The sequence below is a fragment of the Tiliqua scincoides genome, chromosome 2, assembly GCF_035046505.1.
Source record: "Tiliqua scincoides isolate rTilSci1 chromosome 2, rTilSci1.hap2, whole genome shotgun sequence".
NCBI classification, from domain to species: domain Eukaryota; kingdom Metazoa; phylum Chordata; class Lepidosauria; order Squamata; family Scincidae; genus Tiliqua; species Tiliqua scincoides.
Genome location: NC_089822.1, coordinates 48,899,009 through 48,921,158, shown reverse-complemented (window position 1 = coordinate 48,921,158; position 22,150 = coordinate 48,899,009). Strand labels below are relative to the sequence as shown.

Genomic DNA, 22,150 nt, shown 5'->3' with positions numbered 1-22,150 from the left:
ACAGTGGAACAAACTCCATTCCTCTTAGTCAGCAATGCCCCATTGACATCAATGTCAATTACTGCTAAGCAGGTGAATAAAGGGCTGAAGCCAAGCCTAAAGGGTTGCCCCACCAGTGTAAAGCATGTTCCTCTGGTGATGGCAGCAGCAGCTGCAAAGCAGCCATAAATGTGCTCCAATAGAACTCCACACAGGTGAAGCAAGACAGGAAAGGGTAGGGCTGGGCAGAATAGGGAAGGGATGGGTGGAGAGGGGCAATGATGGGGGGCAGGGAGGAAGGCAGATGAGGCCCAAGAGGGGGGTGGAAAGAAAGGGATAGAGAAGACAGGTGGGACCATTGCATGCTAAGGCTTCTGCACTGCATTCTAAGACCAGCAAAACAAGATGGTAACAGGGTTTTCACGGGGGCTGTGCAGGTAGCTACTTGAGATCTAGTTTTCAGAAGCCTTAAATTGCACTGCAGCTGCTGAAGTTGTAGCATATGACTAAGCATTTAGAATGTTAAAGCTCCATTGCATAGGGTGACAGTTAATTGTCCTCATACCTTTGACTCTGGGGCAGTTACACTGAAATCAATGGGCGTACGCCTGAATGAGTGATTTGAAGACTGCAGAAATGAAGAACTGTTATCTCATGTCTAGAGAGAGCATTCAGTGTTCAGTACATAGAATGCAGTTCAGTGGTTGTAGAAAGACTACAAAGTGAACTAAATATGTGCTTTCAACACAAACTGAGGTAAATTCAGCAGTGTGTCCAGCGCTGGGTGAATGGGGCAAATGCCCCTGGCACTGAGCCTGCGCTACTCCAGGACCGCGCGGAAAGCCTCAGATGGAAACTGCACTTCTGGTTTTCCAGAAGTGCAATTTAAGACAGTGGGAAACAATAAGCACAGTACGGTGAAAATAATACTGTAAAACACCTTTGAATTGTCAATTACTGGAAAGTGCATCTGCTCGAAGCAGAGAATATAGCCTGTATATTTAGAGGCATTGATGCATTCAAGATGAGTATGCTAAAAACATCAGCAAACCCTTTTCCATGTTTGCATTTCATTACTGGATCGATCCCAAAACATTAAGATATTAATTTAGCTCCGTTCAAAATCCGACAGCATAGGATTGCCAGCTGTTGCTTTAAAAAACCCCAAAACTGGCTCTCTGACTGAAACCAAAAAAGGAAGTGGGAAGAAACAAAAATTGGTCAAGATGGAATTTGGCAGGTATTCGTGCTTGTTGATGCTTACTGTTTTTTTCAGACCCTGGTACAGTTACGTTCCAGAATGTAACTTTAGTGGTCAGACCAAGAAATAATAACAGATAGGCTGGCAGCCCTACGTGAGCAGAAAATGAGGCTACAGGGGCTCCTCGTGTTATGAACATCCAACTTCCAAACGTCCACACTACAGAACAAACTTTCAATAATAATTATAATAATTATGTGGAACACAAATATGAACCCCCACATGCAAACGAGAGTGGACATGCTCAAGAGAAAGGCATAGTGGGTTATGATGATGCCATAGGTTGTCAAAGGCTCCCTTAGAGCCATGAACCCAGCCAGGGAGTGAAGTGCAAGGATAAGGTGAAGAGAACTGGAGGTAGGAGGTAGAAGAGAGGGAGAGAGAGAAAAAACCAGAGATAACAAAGGACCTGAGAGAGAGAATGTGCAAGAGGAAGAGGAGAGGACACAGTGGAGGGAGGAAGAAGAATGGAAAAGTGAGACAGAATGGAGAAAGTGAGAGCCAGAAGAGAAAGTGGAGGAGATAGAGGAGGAGCGACAGTGGCAAGTGTAAGGGAAAACAGTTAAAGAGTTAGGTTAATGGTCCAATCCTATCCAAAGCTGATGCAATGAGGCCACCATGTCCTCACTGTATTGAGCATCGGATTTGAGCAGGCAGGAGGTCTCCTTGGAGTAAGGGAACATTTATTCCCTCACTCAATGAAGAGCCCCAGCCTGCTCAATGGGGCTACAGGTGGAAGCTCGTTATCCATGGGGTTCAGTTCTTGGACCCCTCATGGATACCGAATTTCACGTAAAACCAAGTCACGTGAATTTTGGACACCAGCAAGCTCCAAACATGAGCAAAGCCTTGCTCCGGTGATGCCTGAAGCCTTTCTGAGGCTTTTGGTCAACTTCTGGTTTTTGGCCAAAAATCAGAAGTGCCCTTCTAGGATCTCCAGAGGCCTTTCTGAGGCCCATGGAGGCTGTGCGTGGCCTCTACGGGCCTCAGAAGAGCCTCCGGAAGCATTGGAAGGCCACTTCCTGTTTTTGGTGAAAACAGAAGTGGCCTTCTGATGCTTACTGGGGGTTTTCTGAGGCCCGTGGAGGTTGCACACAGCCTCAACAGAAAGACCTCCAGAGGTCCTAGAGGGTATTTCCGATTTTTGACTGAAAACTGGAATTGCCCTCCTAGGATCTTTGGAGGCTGCACGCAGCCTCCACGGGCCTCAGAAGAGCCTCCAGTGGTGACCAAAGCACAGCTTCCAGAGACTTCAGGTTGGTTGAAACTGGCTTAATGGGGGTCAGGAGGACCTGTGTTGAGCCAAATCCGCATATCCAATATCTGTGGATAAGTAGGCTCGATGTCTATTTAGATCTGTGCCAGCTATTTAGGTGGTGCAGCTCTGTGTAGGCTTTCAGGTCCAGGATGGGGGTTAGGATACAAGGGAGGCCTGCTCTGCCGTCCTCACCCCTCCTGAACTGCCCCTCCCATGCCCAAAACACTGGGAAGGTCACTTCTGGTTTTACATCAAAATCAGAAGTGATTTTTAGGCCTTATAAAAGGCCTTTGGAGGGCCTGGGAGGGCTTCCCCAGCCCTTCAAGGGCCTTATAAAGCCTTTAAACATCACTTCCAGTTTTGATGCAAAGCCAGAAGAGACCTTAAGGCTTCCATGGGCTTCAGAAGAGCCTCCAGATTGCCTCTTCAGAGTCTTTAAGGAGTGCCTAACCGTGGATTTTTAATTTGTGTTTTTTGGTATCCACGAATCCAGGAACGGATCCCTCATGGATACCAAGGCACCACCTGTATGTTACTAAATTATTTCCGCTCATATGCAGACCCAACAGTTACAAAGAGAACAGTCTCGTCTTAGGATGTAGTTTCACTCATAAGCAAACAACCCAATGAGAGTGCCAAAATTCATTTTTGATTGCTAATGAATGGTCCAAGGTGTCTTGTGTGTATGAATTTATTCAATGAAACCGATTTCCCACATCTGGCAACAAAGCCTTAATGCTGTATCAAGCCTGCATCAGGAAACTGGGAGATCACAACAGTCTCAAGAAAGTACCCTTTGGAGAGATGGGTGGAAAGTACCCTTTGAGTGATGCAATCATGGCTCACCTACCCACGTATAAGACTATAAATGCTCTGGAGATCCCCATTTGAATTCTTTCAGCACTCTGTACTTGTGTATTTTGAGAGTCCTGCTGTGCAGTGTTAATGCACTTCCACTCACCCAACTTCCTTGATTATTCTTTCATATAGCCAGCACAAGGCATCTCTTTATCTTCCCCCTTGTTAGGCAGATCTATACACCTGCTTCCTCTTTCCGATTTTAAAAATCCTTCTTATGCCCTTTGTCAAAGAAGGGGGGTTTGTTAGACTGGAAAAAACTTGACGTGCATCTCCCTTTCAGTCCCCCACAATTTGACTGCAAAGCAAGGTCCACAAAGAGCTCTGAAGTGCTTTCCCTGGCCTCTGCAAAGGGGGCTCATCTCCATAGTGCTCTCCCCTCCGCATCTGCCTCCCGTTCTCCAAGGCCAGGGTGACCAGACATCCTTTTTCCAGAACATGTCCTCTTTTAGCCTTGTGTCCTTGAAAAGAACTTTAATGTCCTCCTTTTCAATCAATATATGAGTGTTTTTAGCTTTTATTTTGTCATGTCCTACATTTTGAGGTACCTTGTCCTCTTTTGTGGTTATGACATCTGGTCACCCTGTCCAAGGCCAAGGAAGGGGCCTATTTCTCTCTCTTGCCATTGGTCCCCTTCCCTTTCCATAATGCTCTCTTTCTCACATTACCTCTTTCACAGCTAGCTAGGATCTCTACAGAGCTTTTCAATTGAAAATGCATTAAGTTCTATTTTCCTTCACTTCATTTTATTGTTTTTCCCCCTTCCAACTTTAATATTGTAATTAATCCCTCAATAAACTAACATCGATTCATTTCAGTTACTCGACCTCTTCTTTTAATTCCTTGCCAATATGTACAGTGGGTGCACTATGAGCCAACGATCATTCAAAGATCCCAGCTCAAAGATCACTCAAAGGTGTATCTAAGGAGCATATGCGGTAACAGAAGGAGCCTGTATCTGCAGCGGTGTCACTAGGGTTTACGTCACCCGGTGCAGGAAGTCAGTGTGTCACCCCTATGATGGACCTCCTCCCACGCAGTAGGCAGGCAAAAACCCAGGTGATGGGCATGGTGATATACCATTGCCCCACCCCTCTGGTTTTTTGGCCTACCTTTTGATAGACTAGAGATGTTTCACAGCAGTTTCTTTCATTGCATTCTGCTGTAAATGGCATATAACATGATTGTATTATTCCTACAAACTGATATTTTAGCGCCTTTGGTAACTAGAGGTGTCACCTCCCCCAAGGGTATCAACTTACTAACACCTTATTGGTTCCATGCTCTGTTATAATAACATCTCATTGGCTCTTTGAATAATCAGTCTCATTTGTTCTTTTTGAATTAAGGAAATATACTTTTTGATTACATAAGAGAGTTGCATTTTTGTTTTCTGGTTTCTTTGGCCATAACTTTTGATAGAATGGAGATATTTCACTCGTTTTTTCATTGCATTCTGCTGTAAATTATGCATTGAATGATACGTAACATGATGGTATTATTTCTAGATATATTTTCTAGAAATTTCATGATTTTAGCGTGTCACCCCCCAGTGCGCATCACTCGGTGTGGGCCACACACCCCTAGCAATGCCACTGTGTGTGTCCATGGCTCTTCATCCATCCAGGGACATGCACATGGACAACTGCTTTTGCATGCATGCTCTCCTAGGATTGGATGAAAGATGTCTGGAAAGATACCAACATCAAACCTCCTTTCTCTCTATACAGGCATGCCCCGGTTTCTGTGGAGGCTCCGTTCTGGAACCTCCCGCAGATATCAGAAACCGTGGATGTGCGTGATGCTCCCCCCGTGCCCTGAACCCTGTGAAGGCTCTTCTGAGCCCCACAGAGGCTGCATGCTACTGCCCATAAGAACATAAACATAAGAACATAAGAACAGCCCCACTGGATCAGGCCATAGGCCCATCTAGTCCAGCTTCCTGTATCTCACAGCGGCCCACCAAATGCCCCAGGGAGCACACCAGATAACAAGAGACCTCGTCCTGGTGCTCTCCCCTACATCTGGCATTCTGACTTAACCCATTCCTAAAATCAGGAGGTTGCGCATACACATCATGGCTTGTACCCCATAATGGATTTTTCCTCCAGAAACTCGTCCAATCCCCTTTTAAAGGCGTCTAGGCTAGACGCCAGCACCACATCCTGTGGCAAGGAGTTCCACAGACTGACCACGCGCTGAGTAAAGAAATATTTTCTTTTGTCTGTCCTAACCCGCCCAACACTCAATTTTAGTGGATGTCCCCTGGTTCTGGTATTATGTGAGAGTGTAAAGAGCATCTCCCTATCCACTCTGTCCATCCCCTGCATAATTTTGTATGTCTCAATCATGTCCCCCCTCAAGCGTCTCTTTTCTAGGTTGAAGAGGCCCAAATGCCGTAGCCTTTCCTCATAAGGAAGGTGCCCCAGCCCCGTAATCAGCTTAGTCGCTCTCTTTTGCACCTTTTCCATTTCCACTATGTCTTTTTTGAGATGCGGCGACCAGAACTGGACACAATACTCCAGGTGTGGCCTTACCATCGATTTGTACAACGGCATTATAATATTAGCCGTTTTGTTCTCAATACCCTTCCTAATGATCCCAAGCATAGAATTGGCCTTCTTCACTGCCGCCGCACATTGGGTCGACACTTTCATCGACCTGTCCACCACCACCCCAAGATCTCTCTCCTGATCTGTCACAGACAGCTCAGAACCCATCAGCCTATATCTAAAGTTTTGATTTTTTGCCCCAATGTGCATGACTTTACACTTACTGACATTGAAGCGCATCTGCCATTTTGCTGCCCATTCTGCCAGTCTGGAGAGATCCTTCTGGAGCTCCTCACAATCACTTCTGGTCTTTACCACTCGGAAAAGTTTGGTGTCGTCTGCAAACTTAGCCACTTCACTGCTCAACCCTGTCTCCAGGTCATTTATGAAGAGGTTGAAAAGCACCGGTCCCAGGACAGATCCTTGGGGCACACCGCTTTTCACCTCTCTCCATTGTGAAAATTGCCCATTGACACCCACTCTCTGCTTCCTGGCCTCCAACCAGTTCTCAATCCACGAGAGGACCTGTCCTCTAATTCCCTGACTGTGGAGTTTTTTCAGTAGCCTTTGGTGAGGGACCGTGTCAAATGCCTTCTGAAAGTCCAGATATATAATGTCCACGGGTTCTCCCGCATCCACATGCCTGTTGACCTTTTCAAAGAATTCTATAAGGTTCGTGAGGCAAGACTTACCCTTACAGAAGCCATGCTGACTCTCCCTCAGCAAGGCCTGTTCGTCTATGTGTTTTGACCCATGGCCTCTGGGGGGCTCAGAGTGAAAACCGTGACTTCCGTGTTTTTTTTTTGGCAAAACTGAAAAACTACGGTAAAACTTCTGGGTTTTTGGCAAAACAGCACAGCTCCCCCTCACCTCCAGAGGGGGCATGGGGAGCCCCCACATCTACAGAACCACAGATAAGTGAAACCATAGATATGCCCCAACCCCTGTATTCACATTTTGCTGCACTTTGCTCTTCAAGCTCTGCCAACCTCAACCATTCAATCATCTTTCTGCTTCCTCAAACAAACCCTCTTCCTTGCTGTCCCCTGTGCCTGCAGCCATCTCTCGAAACACCTGTGGAATGCTCCCTCACACACAACCTTCAAATTTCTTTTGAAAACTCACCTTTTCCATGAAGCCTTTGGTACCACACCTTAGTCCCCATTCTCAGTTATATCTGAAACAATTGCATATACTTATCCTCCCCGCTCAGCCCCACATCCCCTCAAGTGTTATCCCTTGAGGCAGGAAACCTGTTTTTCTACTCTGTGTAACACAAAATGAATACTTATGGCACTATATAAACAAAAAAGAAATAAACAAATAATAAACTGCCTCTGCCTCTATCTGGAGGTCACCCTATCCTAGAATGACTGGCAATAAACAAAGTGTGAAGCCCCATTTTGTTTAACAGATGTATTCTGTTCTCTCCCATCATGCCATCATTTTTATATTATCATTGTCACAACTCTAATCTCTGTATTCTTCCGAGCTGTACTATCTGCTATTTCTAGCAGCTGATTTAGTGACACATTTATGCATAGAATTTATTTCATGTTTCTCTCAGGCTGATTAGTGAAGATGGAAGTTTATGTTAGCCAGCCCAGTCGATTAGTGCTCAGTTTGAATCTTGTGCTTCTTCAAGACCATCTTTGCTTCCTGACTTTATTTAATTGCTGACATCTGCACTTAAAATCGCTGCCCGTTTCTGCTATGAACTTGGCTGTAATTTGGTCGGAGACAGCAGAAAATGCTTACTAGTAGCACCACATTACATTTCTGGGTTCTAAGGCTGTTTGATGGGCTAGATTACATATTCCAGATATCTGGTTCCCATTGTTTTCATTGGAACATTTTACTGCATAACGTGAAGAAATCAGCATAGTGCCAAATGGGTATATTTTGTATCTTTTTCAAACTTTTATTTCATTTTTCTAAGATTTAATATTAGCTAAAGGATGATTTGCCTGGAGCAAGCAGGTGCATGCATCATTAATACATAAATTAATTGGAATTTTCCTTAGAGAAATAGTTTTGACATTACAGGTCCCTTAGAAATTGGTTTGCTGTTAAAAATTGTTGAAATGTTTGCAAAAGTGGCAAGCCAACCATTAAAAGAAAATGGGATCTCTGTATGACTCTGACAAAATTGATAGCATATGGTATGCCTCTCTAAATGTCTGACATCAGCATTGATGCAGTTCCAGTTTCTGGTTGCCAGGATATCATTAGATAGCAACAAAGTGATGTGTCTTTGAAAATGAATCCAGTGTGTTAGTTTTGCAAACACGTCAAAATTTCAGCAAACAGCAGTAGCTAACTTTATAGCCTAGTACAGTGTATTGGACTTACACAGCTGTCACTAAGGAACTATAATGGATAATGTTGCTGACCCCACACTTCTGATACTCTCCACATAGTGTGACTGTGCTCATGTCCAAAGCCCTGGCACTCCATGTAGGTACCATGCTGTAATGATCCTGCCCCAGTGACTTGAGGATATTGCTGGGATTCCAGTAGAGTCATCATCATCTATGTAGCAGCCTAGAGAATTTAAAGCACTTCATACACATTATCTCAGCAATCCTTAAAGAAGTCTTATAATGCAAGTTGGCATTTATCCCTACATTGCAGATGGTAGGAATAAGGCTAAGAAACAGCAGTAAGCCTCAGGCCCCTTATCAAGTTGATGGCAGAAATGAGATCTGAGCTGGGACTCACAGCTCAGTCACTTAGCCATTGTGCTATACTAGCTCCCATGTAATGATTTTTGTATTTCTGGTCTCTTGGGAAAGTGAGGAGTGAAAGACTGAGATATATACTTAGGGTGCAATCCTACTCTGCACTGGAACAGGCAAGCCAAGAGGCTTATGCTTTATCCAGCACAGGATAGGTGCCCAAAGTGGCTCCGCCAGAAGTAAGGGAAAACTTTTCCCCTTACCTCCGTGTAAGGAATGCTGGCCCCTATCTGTTAGCTTGGACTTGCGCCACGAGAGCGGAGCGGCTTGAAGCCACTCCGAGATCCCCAGGAATGAGGGTTGGGATCCAGCATAAGTGCTGGATCCCAGCCCCACCTCCCACTCCCCACCCACCTGCCCCCCAGGGCCATCCACCATCTGCCCTCTCCCCGCCTAGGAATGTCTCCCAGCACACTCCCAAGGAGGTGCTATATGGCACGTCTGCGACCCTCCTGGGCCGGAGAAAGGGACTTGTGCAGACCCAACCCATTTTCTTGGTCGGGTAGGTGGGGGTGGGTGGGGGTGTGCACCCCTGACTACATGTGGTTGTTAGATATGCGATTCTGGCGTTACCCGGAACGTTGCTAAGGGGCGCACATCTGTACCCTAATTTCACAGAAAAACATGCCATGCCGTCATGTGGCCTCTCTTCATATCAATGACTGCCAGAAGGGTGTGGGGTAACAACAGTACAATAATGTTCTGAGGAAGAGATGGGGGAAGAGACACAAAATGGAATACGTGTCTGTATCTTTCACAACACTCTGCCTTCACTCTGACTTCAAAGGTATTTTCCTCTTGGTAAGTTTGCTTAGGATTGTAGCCTTACTTGAAATAATTGCCAATGTGTTTAGGACTGGATGGTATGTTTCTAAAAGATGAAATTGAGCTCACAGGGACCAGCAATCTTCTCAGTGTTCCTACCATCATCCCTGTGCATAATATAAAACCATATACAGTCCTGTAGTTTGAATAAGGTTCTTCCTCCCAAGTGATCAAACTAATTTTAATTTATGATTTTCGCTACACCAATGGTTCTCAAACTTCCTGGGAGTTCTACTTCCAGGGTAAGTCTTCATGGGGGAGGAAGTGAAGGCAGTGATGTGATCCCCAGGATTGTGTCTCCAACGGGGGTGGAAGGAGGGATGCTTTTTACTTACAGGTGGCTGCAAGACGTTGCAGGAGGTGCGGTGAGCCCCACGCAGCCCTCCACAGGGCTCCCCAATGATTAGAACATTGGAAAAAAGCAGACGCAAAGCACCTCTTAGTTGCGAATGCAGAGAGGAAGTGTTTTGCAGCTGCTTTTTTCAATGTTCTAAGCATTGGGGAGCCCAGCGGAGTGCTGTGCAAGGCTCCCCACACCTCCTGCCACTTCCTGCAGCCACCTGTAAGTAAAAGCTCCCCCATTCCACCCCTGTTAGCGACGCAATCCTGGGCAACACGTCGCTGCCCTCACCCTCTGTCCCCCTTAAAGGGACAGGGGATCCTTTACATGAACTGGTGGGTCGTGACCCACCAGTTTGAAGACCACTGCTCTACGTGAATGAAATCCTGTGAAATCAGAGGACAAGTAGTGCTGGACCAGAAATGACTTTGGATTGAAATACAAAACATTTCTTCAAATAGGAAAAAGACTCAATGAAGCTTTAATATTTTATCCATGATCATTTAGGGAATAGCAGCCAGCCAATGAAACTCTGTGGAGGCTCACAATTCAAAATTCATAAACAGGATATAAAAAGATACCAGTCACAGGCAACTAGGTTAGAAACTTTTCCTTGATAAGACAGCTTTGCATTTGTTAGGATTATTTTTAAACATGAAACAGCATTTGAACACTCAGGATGAAAATACGTGTTACTTTAAGCAGAAACACTTGCTTTTTCCTCAGCTAAACAGCAGCTGGATAAGACCTCCTGAAGATCAAGGCCATGCTATTGGGGGTGGTGGTGAGAAGCTTTAACTCTTTGCCCCTGCCTGCCTGCCTGCCTGCCAATTACAGGCAGATAGTTAAAGCAACAACCAATTGAAAAGAAGACCCGACAGCTTGAACTTGCAAGCACAAAAACAGGACAGCTGCTGGACTAGTATTCTTTTTACAGATGTTTCCAAAATGCTTCAGATAAAATCTTTGTTTAGGGAATAAACACATACTGTATAAGAATCTTTTAAAATATAAAACACAGCACAGTGAATCCTTGATTTAACAAACTAATGGGGGAGGGGTGTTGCTAATGCTGAAAGTGGATAAAGGGCATTTATAATAATGCGCAAATGCATACGCAAAACATATATGCAGAGGCGTAGCTAGAGGGGTTGCAAAGCACTAAATTTTGCAGGGAGCCTCACCGCACAAATGGACCCATGCCTCCATTTTGCTCCCACTGCCCAGAAAGGCTCTGAAGGGGAGGGGCTGCTTGCAAGCTGCAAAACTGCAAAACTGAATGCTTTGCACCTCCTCTAGCTACACCACTTTATATATAACTAGTTTTTAATAAAGTCAACAACAGCTGTTATTTCCAGTCTGTTAAACTGAAGTCCTTTAAGGTTCACTGCATATTCAAATTTGCACTATTATAACACTCTAAAATATATACATAAATTTTTTACAGACTCATTAAAAGAGGAAACACACACCGATATTTCCAATGCATTAAGAATAATATCTCTGTCAAGGGAATATCTACGTAAATATATATTAAAAATGTAAAACTCCAATGTAGTCACATTAAAAAAGGAAAAAGGGAAATGGAGAAATGATACAATTTTAAAACAGATCTCAAAAGTTGGAGCAGGCATTCCCAAAGGCAGGATGACCAAAGCCATTTGGTCATTATTTATTTAAGACATTATATTCCCTCCTTTCCAGAAGCCCAAGGCAGCCTGCAGACTCAGACAGGTAAATAAAATACAGAATAAAATTCAAAAAAGAAAAACATTTAAAAGCATTTAAAATCTAGCACATAATTTTAAAACCAACAAATTCTAAAAGCCCAAAGGTGGTAATAAAGAAAAAGCAACGCATAGCAATTAAAAAGGTAGCCAACATACAGATACAACAGACAAATAAAAACAAACAAGATTAACCCCTTTCTCTACCTCCAAAAGCTAGTGGGAATAAAAATGTTTTTAGGTCTTGCCAGAAGCTCTCTACTGAAGGGGTCAGTTTTAGATGTTTGGGTAGTGAGTTCCATAAAAGCAGTGCTACACTTCAATGCTATACCAGAATTTAGCATTTACAGGTGGGTCCTCATCATCTGAGGGACTGCAATCCACAGATTTGACTCAAAGTGGATCTGAAGCCTGTGTTGGAGAACCCCAGAGGACCTCCTTGCACCCCAGAAGGTCTGTCTTCTAACAACACTGTTATTTTAGCAAAAATTGGACATATCTGTCAGAAGGTTCCAACAGGCCTTCTGAGGTACAGGAAGCTCGAGCACAGCCTCCCCAAGCCTCAGAACACCTTTGGACGCAGCCAGAAAGCACTTCTGGTTGTGTCAGTCTACAGCTCCAACCGCGGATTTCATTACCCATGGATTTCAATATCTGTGGGGAGTCCAGGAACAGACCCCCAACAGATACCTACTGTAGACCACAGCTGCGATACAAGGACATCTGCAAGAGGGATCTGAAGGCCTTAGGGATGGACCTCAACAAGTGGGAAACCCTGGCCTCTGAGCGGCCCGCTTGGAGGCAGGCTGTGCAGCATGGCCTTTCCCAGTTTGAAGAGACACTTTGCCAACAGTCTGAGGCAAAGAGGCAAAGAAGGAAGGCCCATAGCCAGGGAGACAGACCAGGGACAGACTGCACTTGCTCCCAGTGTGGAAGGGATTGTCACTCCCGGATTGGCCTTTTCAGCCACACTAGACGCTGTGCCAGAACCACCTTTCAGAGCGCCATACCATAGTCTTTCGAGACTGAAGGTTGCCAATACAATATTTCAAATAAAGAATCAGGTCCAGAAACAAAATAGCAGACAGTACAGATAGGCAAGAATCACTTTAATATGCTATCCCACTGTTTCCCAATTTGTGAGCTGTGGCTCCCTAGGGAGCCACGGAAACAAGCCAGGGGAGCAACGGAATCCTCACAAAAAAACCTGCTGCCCTATAATATGTATAGAACTGTAGCCCGAATGGGGAGTCACAGTCTAGTTAGTAGATGGTCTAGTAGCCTAGTAGATCTAGTAGATCAAAGTCTAATAGAAAAGGGAGCAGCCAATAGAAAAAGTTTGTGAACCACCGTCAGGCTGCAGCCCATCCTAGTCCAAGGTTGGACCACCGAATTCTGCAATAGGAAACAGATCTACCCGTTACCGTGAATGAAGTGCCAAGTTAAAGAGACAGAATTTTGAGCGGTTCAACTTCAGGATGTGGATGGGGAAACCAAATTTTTGAATGTTCCCCCAGAAAAGAACAACGATGGCCACCTCCCTTACTGTACATAATAAGCACATTGGAGGAAAGGCTTAGTTCAGAATTCTTTCTGACTCACTGTTTATCACATGCAGATGGTTCTTTCATGGAGAAGGGATTCTAAAATACAACCCCCACCTGCAGTTTGAAATGAAGAGTCCAGAATTCTACCACCTCACTCTGCTTAATGCTCCATTCTGTACTGTTCAGCGTAGAGAAATGGACATGATGGAGGAGTTTGCTTTACCTCTGGGAGCATACAGCACAGCAATTAGAAAGAGAAATATAAACGTTGCAAAATGTTTTAAATGGGCTAATTTCCGCACACAAAACTCAAGTTGATTTTATTTTATTCCCCCAATTCCTTTTCCCATCAGTGGTCCATCTGTTTCTTGAATACATTTTTCTCCCTGAAGATTTGGCCGCATGGACTTGCTGGCAATTCTCCTATATACATCTTCTAAAGCTGTCACTGTTCATTACTCACAGTTGCTCTGTTGACCTTCAATTAATAATAAACCTGTTTGACATCCTGATGTAACCAGCATGTTCATGATTCTGTGCTGTTTAGTACTAACATATCAGAGTATGTGAGGTATGAAATTTCCCAGCTGCACTGGCGCTATGTTATCTTTACAAGGGTACTGTAAAGATCCCTGGTTTCTCTCACATTGTTTTTTTTTTGGCCTACTTTTCCTTATTTTTAGTCACTTCTAATCCTGCCCTCCAGTGGCTTCTGTGAAATCTCAGAACCCCCAAAGTTGCCAAGCCATCCTCTTGCTGTAGCCTTTGCCCTTGTTGAATTTATTGCCACTAATGAAGGGCCAGATGTCAGTGAGAATATAGATTCACTGTCTTATCTGGCTTCTCAGAGAGCAACAGCTCCTAGTCCACCCTCTTGCTGGAGTTGGTATGTGCCAGTCAGTTGGTCACCCTAGCCCACCTGTCCAGGTCAGAAGGCAGAAATGCACAGGTGTGAGCCATGATCCCACTGGATAACCTCATGACCATCAACATTTTATAAGGGGATGCTGTGGGATGTTGTGCGGGAATGCTCTGGATGACCTCTTGGTCCATTCTTGGAAGTAGCTACCATTTCATGAAAGGCATTCCCATTCACCAGGAGAACAAAGGCACCAGGTTCAGGTACAGCATGAGTAAGGAAGAGTAGAGCACAAGGATTCTGGGTACTATGTCTTGTTTTGCTTGCTTTTTAACTTCAGTGCCCTTTTTTGGCCAGCAAGCCCTCCTTCACACTTTTGCATCTTCTGGTTGCTGTTTGAAGTGCTCCTGTGTTTTTCCCAGGATATTTTTTTCCTTCTCATCTGTTGACCAAATACTTGCCTAGCTTCATTCCACAGGGAAGGAAGTGAGTTGTCACACCCTCCAAGACCACTCAACGTCTACTGCTGCTTTGTTTTCAGTGTGACTGCTCAGATTTTTGGAAGCTTCTTGCCACCAAGGAGAGAGGCTTTGCAAGGTGACCTCTTTCCATCTGGTTTCTTAGCTTGGGAGGGGGGTGGTAACACAAGCATCACGTTCCCAGCAAATGCCAGTCTCCCCAGAGGAAAGTTGTAAGAGGGACAGATAGCAAGGGTGAAAAGGCCATAATTAATACCAGGTCCTGTACCCTGCTTGGCCCTCTACCTCCCTAGCATGTGTCTCCCTTTTCATCACAGCTATGGGGGGAGAGGGCATACCATTCCCTCTTTCCTTCAGGATACATGAAACTGTTTCAAAGAAATCAGGAGTAGGGCATTCAAGCCCTGCATCCAACAAGGTCATTGTTAGCTTACAGGACCTGCAGGCCTAAATGCATGCAAGTGAGGACAGACTCTGTGAGCACCAAATTATTTAGTAAAGCCAGACCAGGAGTGAGGGAAGACGTTCTCAGAACATCTGAAGTTCAAGTCAGAATCCAAAGGGGGAGACTACAATGCAATGGGCAGGAACAAGAGTGTGTCTGGGAACTGGTGCAGGAACGTGACAGCAAGAAAGAGATCATGTCTGTAGAGGCAACACAGTGCAGACAAGTATAGCAGTGAGGAACAGAAAGTCACAAAGGAAGGGGCAAGATTGCTGTGTTCCTGTCCTTGGAGCCCAGCAATCTCACCCTGTCCTCCATGCAGAATCTTTAAATGAAAGAACAGAATCCCAGCTTAGAGCAAAGTAAGTGGTAAGTTTTACAGAGCAGCAAGTGGCGAGCAAGGGTGGTTTCACTGCACAGCCCAGACTTCATGTAAATTTATGTAATGTTTGCCTAAGTCGAGGTTTACCTAAGTTTAGGGGAGGGCACCAGGATGAGGTCTCTAGTTATCTGGTGTGCTCCCTGGGCATTTGGTGGGCCGCTGTGAGATACAGGAAGCTGGACTAGATGGGCCTATGGCCTGATCCAGTGGGGCTGTTCTTATGTTCTTAAGGAGTGCCTGTAATGGCTTTCCCTGCCTAGCCAATAATTCAGACAAAAGGATGGAGAATGTTTAGTCTTTTCAGGGGGTTCAATGGGTGAACAGACACAATTGCTGTCATTCTTTTAAAAAAATTGTTCATGCGTGGACAAGTGCATTTCAGATGATTATCTGGAGCTGGGTTGAATAGGTTATGAGCATGCAAGAAGCAGAAGTCTCAAGTGGGACTGCTTTAGTAATTAGCCACAGGAGTGGGGATATAGAACAAAGAATAGTACACCAGAGGTAGGGGAATTATGAAAAGCTGATGCACATAGATGGAACAAAAGCAGACCACAACTTTATTAGTTTCAGCCAGAAACAAAGTTGGGCAATTTTAAGGCAGAGACAAAGGCATGGCACCATGTGAAGTGTAATGCAGCCCAACTGCTGGTGAAAAAGCCTGGGAGGAAGATGGTGTCAGAAGAGCTGATGCAAACTAGACTCTGCTTTCATTGCTGTTCTCTGCAGGTGCAGCTTCTTTTCCATACACAGGACTGGTGTGGATCTATTTTTACTTTGAGGGCTTTTCATAATCCCCTGACCCTTAGAGGGATATGGCAGGCAAAGCTAAGACTGGACCCAAGATGTGGTCTCTGTATCTGGCAGAGCAGGCCTAGTCAAAAGAGCCTTAGGCCAGAACTATCTGTAAGGCTCTTCCCTTTTCTCCCAACCCCAAGCCAATGTTATGGTGCAGTGCCAGTGGAGAGGAGGGAAGGACCATCACATTGTGCAGGCTAGGATAACACAGATGGCTAAAACCCCACCACACTCTCTTGCTTTTCCACTCAACCAACAAAAGATGGATCCCTGCTTTACGACATAAGCCCTTGATATGACAGTCCTTAGTCATGGCATACTTTTCACAGATCACCTACCTGTCAAACAGCTCTCCTCCTGTGACCAACTCTAAGACAAGGCTGATTTCTGTGGGGGTTTCAAAGATCTCCTTCAGTTTTATCTGGGAAAAAATACAAAATGAAAGTTTCCCATTTGTTTCTCTCCAGACTATGTATATATCTTATGGCTCACTACAAGGAAATTACACAGTGCAGAATACTTCAGCAATTTATCCCACATGTTTGTAAACATGAGGTTTCTTTGAGTTTATAATGCCAATTATTTATTGCTTGCAAGATCTCTGTGTCTTTCATTCAATTGCCACATTCTTGTGGCTCAGCAGGTGACACTAAAAGAGAACAGGTACTACCAAGAAAACAAGTACAAAATGATTGTGTTTGAGTTGTAAATATATCAAACTTACAATGTTTGGATGTGAAAGTCGAAGTAGAACTCCTATTTCTGTTCGAACAATCTTCTTGTCTACCTAATAAAAGGAAAAGTACGTAATAAATTGTTGGTAGTAAATCATCTTAGACCTTTTTATTGTTGTAATTATAAGCACTTACTAACTAGGAAGTAAGGCCCTTTGAATTCAGTGGGACTTACTTGTAAATAAATATATTTAGGAAAGTTGATAAGCTGTATGTAAGGGCAAAATATTCCATAATGAAAGGATAAATGGCACTCTGTTCTGGTACATTCAAAGAAAACTTCTAGAACAAAATGTTCTTCAATATGTTATCAATAGAAAACTCAACACCAAATCCACAAATACAGTATAATTTTAAAAACACAGAAAAAACTTTCTGAACAGAAGGGCAGTTTAGTCATTTTACTGATGATTTAAGGAAGATGTTGATGGTGCCAATTTATCCAGCATTATTGATGCTGGATTGACATCAGGCAAAAATAATTTCAGCATATATAGGACTCTGGTTTCAAATGGTGCCTTTGATGAACAATAAGAATCATGTCATATGAAGGGCTGTACCATTTATAATTAACATATTAGGACACAATCCAAAACTGTGCTGGAGCAGGCAAGCCAGGAGTCTTGTGCTGCATCCAATGCAGGTTTGTTGGCTGCAGCGGCTCAGCCAGGGGCAAGGGCAAGCTCTTCCCCTTACTCCTGGGTAAGGGCTGCGCACCCCAATGGGTCTTCTAGGACCCTGAAGTCGCTCCATTCTCCCCGGGGAAGGGGGTTGGGATCTAGCATAACAGCTGGGTTCCAGCCCCATCCCCGGCTCCCCGCGTGCCCGCCCCCGGGGCCGCCCATCGCCCGCCCTCCCCCTGCCCAGAAAGGCCCCCCTCCCACCTCCTCCCCGCCCACCCATGGCTATCTTCGCCACTTGTGTCAGCACAGGTGCGCTGGCACAAGTGGCAGGGAGGAAGCTGCCGCGGAGGCTTCTGCCAGCCTCCATGCGTCGGCACATCTGGATGCACTGACGCAGCTTCCTCCCACGGAGGCATAAATGTGCTTTACAGCATGTTTGCGACCCTCCAAGGGCTCTTATGCCGGCATAACTGCTGGTTAGGATTGCGTCCTTAGTGATCCAATTGGTTATGAGACTGGGCCCAGATGGAGGTCAAATGTCAAATTTCAAGGGACTGCCCCAGATCAATTTAGGATCAGGCCAAGATCCCTCCATAGGTCAGGTTACCCCCTGAATAAATCAATTTTGTGGAGCCCATAATCCTGAATGCTGCCCTCTGCTTATCTGGCCACGGTGGACACACACACAGTAGACACTGTGATGAGGCCTCCAACTATCAGGTCCTGGATAGTGTCAAACTATAGTGAACCATGGGAAATGTAATTTCCAGTGACTTTGGATATTGCTGGGCACACTTACTTGCTCTCTCCCTGCCACTGTGCCTAGGCAAGAAAGCAATGGTGAACAGTGAAGACTTTCAGTGGGGTCTTGTATTAGAGGGGCCCAGCTGACACCAGACCCAATTCATTCTTCTTCTTTAGTGTTTGTCCCGTGTGGTGGCGGGGTCTGCTATTTTGGATCAGAGTCGCCATTTCTCTCGATTTTAGGCTTGGTCTGGGTGTAGGCGGGTGATTTAGGTAAACTGGGTGACCAGACCCAATTCATTACTGAGATTATACTGCCGAATCTCAGGAGAACGTTCAAGAACATAATTTGGGTTCTCCAAATCATCTCCAGTGTGAACCAGAGCAGGGTTCACTTGTCACTAAACATAATTAATATGTCTTGTTCAACAAGGCTGCTTCTTAAAATCCTGCATTAGCATAGCATTCTACTATTTAGCTAATACACTGCATTTACACCAGACTTCAGAAAGCTGCTTTGTTCCAAGTACTTCATAACAGCACAGTGCACCGCTGTCACCAGCATGAAGGAGTGCATAAAAACCCTTATAAGCAAGATACTTTCTTTCCCCAGAACAGCCTGATGTTGAAATAAAATATAGTGTGCTTCTACAAGATAAGAGGAGGACAACAAGACACAGGGAGTTATCACTAAAGATAATAACTGAAGAAGGTTTGGTAGTAGTGGTGAGGAGACAAAAAGGTTCCAGGCATGTTCAGCATAAAAAAAAACTTTGTTATATGGACAAGGAGGGAGGAGCACAAAACCGAAAATACTGGTGAAGTTAACAGGAATATGAACTCAGAAAAGAAGATAGCCTTCAGCAGTTATTCTGGACAGATGTGAAAACATAACAAGGTACTGAGTATAGGGAACCAAAGTTTCCCGAGATTGTCAGTCAGCAAAATAGATTTATGTGAAGATACAAAAGTGAGGTGTACATGAAGCAAGACTTCCCTTTGTTTTATTAGGTTAGGAGGCACTCCCACCTGCTATCCATCAGTGCCCGCAAGCTACTTCTCGAGGAGACAGCAGTGACCCTCTAATACCGCTATGTCACAGAGGATTCTCTTTCTACAACATGGGAAAGTTAATTTTAGAAATGTGCTCAAAGACAGAATTTTATATCACTTGGTTAGACGTTTGAGAGAGAGGTTACTGTTTCTCATAAGGTAAGGTCTCCTCCATGCTCTCAAAAGCCTTGGCAAGCTGGCTGAAACACGAGAGTGGGGAATAAGTGCCTGGAGGGTAAACAAGAGAGAAGAAAGAAGAATGCGGGGAGGGGGAAGAGATCTTATTGTTTTTTTTTTAAAGCTTCAATAGACTTTTTGGTCTGCCTTTCCACTTAAGATGAATACTGTATGTCTCCGTAGAACTCATCACACAATCTGATAAAATACAGCAATCATTACATAGTCTTTCGGTACAGTCTGCACACCCAGCAAGGTTTTTCATTTCCAGTAAATACAATGCTCAAAAATCCAATATCTCAGTTCCCATTCTTCATGCAATGGTACCAGAGGAATAGGTGTACATGTTCAAACAGTGAAGACCACATATCACAGGTGTGAGCAAAATGGCTGACTGTGCCTGCAAATTACAGCATATACATATCCTTTTTGCTGAATTAGGTACCCAATTAGGTATTTAATTCCTCATTTTAACATTTTAACATCTTGATATTTATACAAAAGAGGTACATACAAATGAGGAACATAAGTATGGTCTGGAAGTCACAACCAACCAATTCTAGCAAGAAATGCCATCTATCAAGCCCTTCTGCTCCCATTTGCATTCATTTCCACAAGGCATACATGAACTGTACAGGATCACTAGCTGGTGAAATGCAACTTTTATCATTGTAATCATCAGGCTGCCATCTCAGCTCAAGGGGCAAAGTTCTTTTTACTGCCATAAAATGTTGTCAAATTAGCAAGACCACTGAGTTATTAACATACAGTGCTTTAGATGAACGGAGCTTGACCTGGAATACATTTTTCATACACTGCTCCTGATGGACAATTCTCTGTGCAGTCACAAGTTCCTGTGTGAGAAAAGTGCAATCCAGAGTGTTCGTCAGGAGTGTTGTGAACGTGCTGTTAAGCATGTTCGTGTCTACTCTTGAGCTGACTAGGCCGGTGCAAGGACAGGTGCTGACCTACTGGTGCCAGATCCCCACCTGGAGGGTACGTTTGCACCAGCCTAGACAGGCTGGCATGGTGGGTGGGAGAGGGTGGCGGGAGGGTGGAACAAAGGCGGGGAGGGGCAGTTCTGGATGGAGGAAGGTGGTCCGGGAGGTGGATTGAGTGCAGGGGGGGGGATCAGCCACGGCAATGCAAGCCAAATTCTAAACCCCACTCCCAGGCCCTGCAGCCTTACATGGGCTGATTGGATTGGGACCAGTGAATTTGCTGGCACAGATCCAAGTAGCCCCATGGGGTAGTTGGGGCATCATGGGGGTAGGGAGGGAAAAGGGAAAATATCCCCTTACTCAGACTCACCTTCTAGCCAGCAGCTACTTAGTGCTAAATACAGTGCAGGCCACTACCTGCCTGTTCCAGCACAAGTTAGGGTTGGGCTGCCCACCATTCATGACAAAGAAAGGGACAGCTTCATGTGCCCTTTATTCTCACTAACACATTAATTGACAAGTGTGAAGTCTTGCTGCTTTCGAAGCAGATCAGAGGTCCTATATACCTGCATGAAATCCAGGGCCCAATCCTATCCAACTTTCCAGCACCAGTGCAGCCGCAATGCAGCCCCAAGGTAAGGGAACAAAAGTTCCCATACCTTGGGGAGACCGCTGTGACTGCCTCCCCTCCACAGGATGCAATGCACGCGCCATTGGCACCGGGACGGGAAAACGGGATAGGATTGGGACCTGATTTGGTCAAATATATTTTGCAATTCTTTTGTTCTGAGGGCATAAAATACTCTTCCTAATACCATATATATATACATATATATATAAATTAGGCAATACCTTTTCTTCATACAACGTCTTTAGAGTTGCACAGAGCTCTTCAGCAAGCAACTCCTGAAACAACATTTTTAACAGATTACAAAAACACTGTAAAGAATAAAAATTGGCTTTCTGATTCAAACAGAAAAGGCCAAAGGCCCATCTAGTCCATCTTCCCGAATCTCACAGTGGCCCACCAGATGCCTCAGGGAGCACACAAGACAACAAGAGACCAGCATCCTGTTGCCACTTCCTTGCATCTGGCATTCAGGTTACCTTTATAACCCAGGGGTTGCATACAGACATCATGACTAGTGATGGGTGACCACCATTATGACCTGTGATGGACTTTCCTCCATAAATCTGTCCAATCCCCTTTTAAATGCATTTAGACCAGGTGCCATCACAATATCTTGCATTAAAGAATTCCACAGATTAATTACATGCTGGATATTTTGTTTTGTCCTTACTCCCCAGTCAAATTTAGTGGATAATCCTGGTTCTCGTACAGTATGAGAGGGAAAAGAACTTCCCTCTATCTACTCTATCCAGTCCATGCATAATTTTATATGCCTCAATCATGTTTCATTCCCCCCCCCCCCCGGGCACCTTCTCTCTAGACTGAAGAGCTCTAAGCAATGTAGCCATTCCTTGTAAGGGATGTGCTCAAGCACACTGATCATTTTGGTCACTCTCTTCTGCAACTTTTCCAATTCCACTATATCATTTTTGAGATGTAGTGACCAGACTTCCGGACACCATATTCCCTATGTGGTCTTATCATTAATTTATACAATGGCATAATAACACTGGCCATTTATTCAAAATAACTTTTCTAATAATCCTGAGCATGAAATTGGCCTTCACAGTGGTCACCCACTGTGTTGACACCTTCATCAAGCTGTCCACCAGCACCCTAGGGTCTATCTTCTGACCTGTCACAGAATCCATCCACATATATGTAAAAAGTCCCCAACAACTGGAATAACCTGAGAGGAA

The 22,150-nt window shown here is 44.6% G+C and overlaps 1 protein-coding gene across 1 annotated transcript in view; it reads right to left on the bottom strand.

Annotated features, from left to right (window-relative positions):
• The window catches only part of CAMK4 (calcium/calmodulin dependent protein kinase IV), a 130,380-nt gene that overhangs the window by 44,601 nt on the left and 63,629 nt on the right, over nucleotides 1–22,150 (bottom strand). The window contains exons 3-4 of the mRNA XM_066612560.1: nucleotides 16,773–16,835; nucleotides 16,387–16,469 (exon numbers count right to left, since the gene is read on the bottom strand). Coding sequence (XP_066468657.1) covers nucleotides 16,387–16,469; nucleotides 16,773–16,835 — 146 coding nt within the window. The remainder of the gene's footprint in view (nucleotides 1–16,386; nucleotides 16,470–16,772; nucleotides 16,836–22,150) is intronic.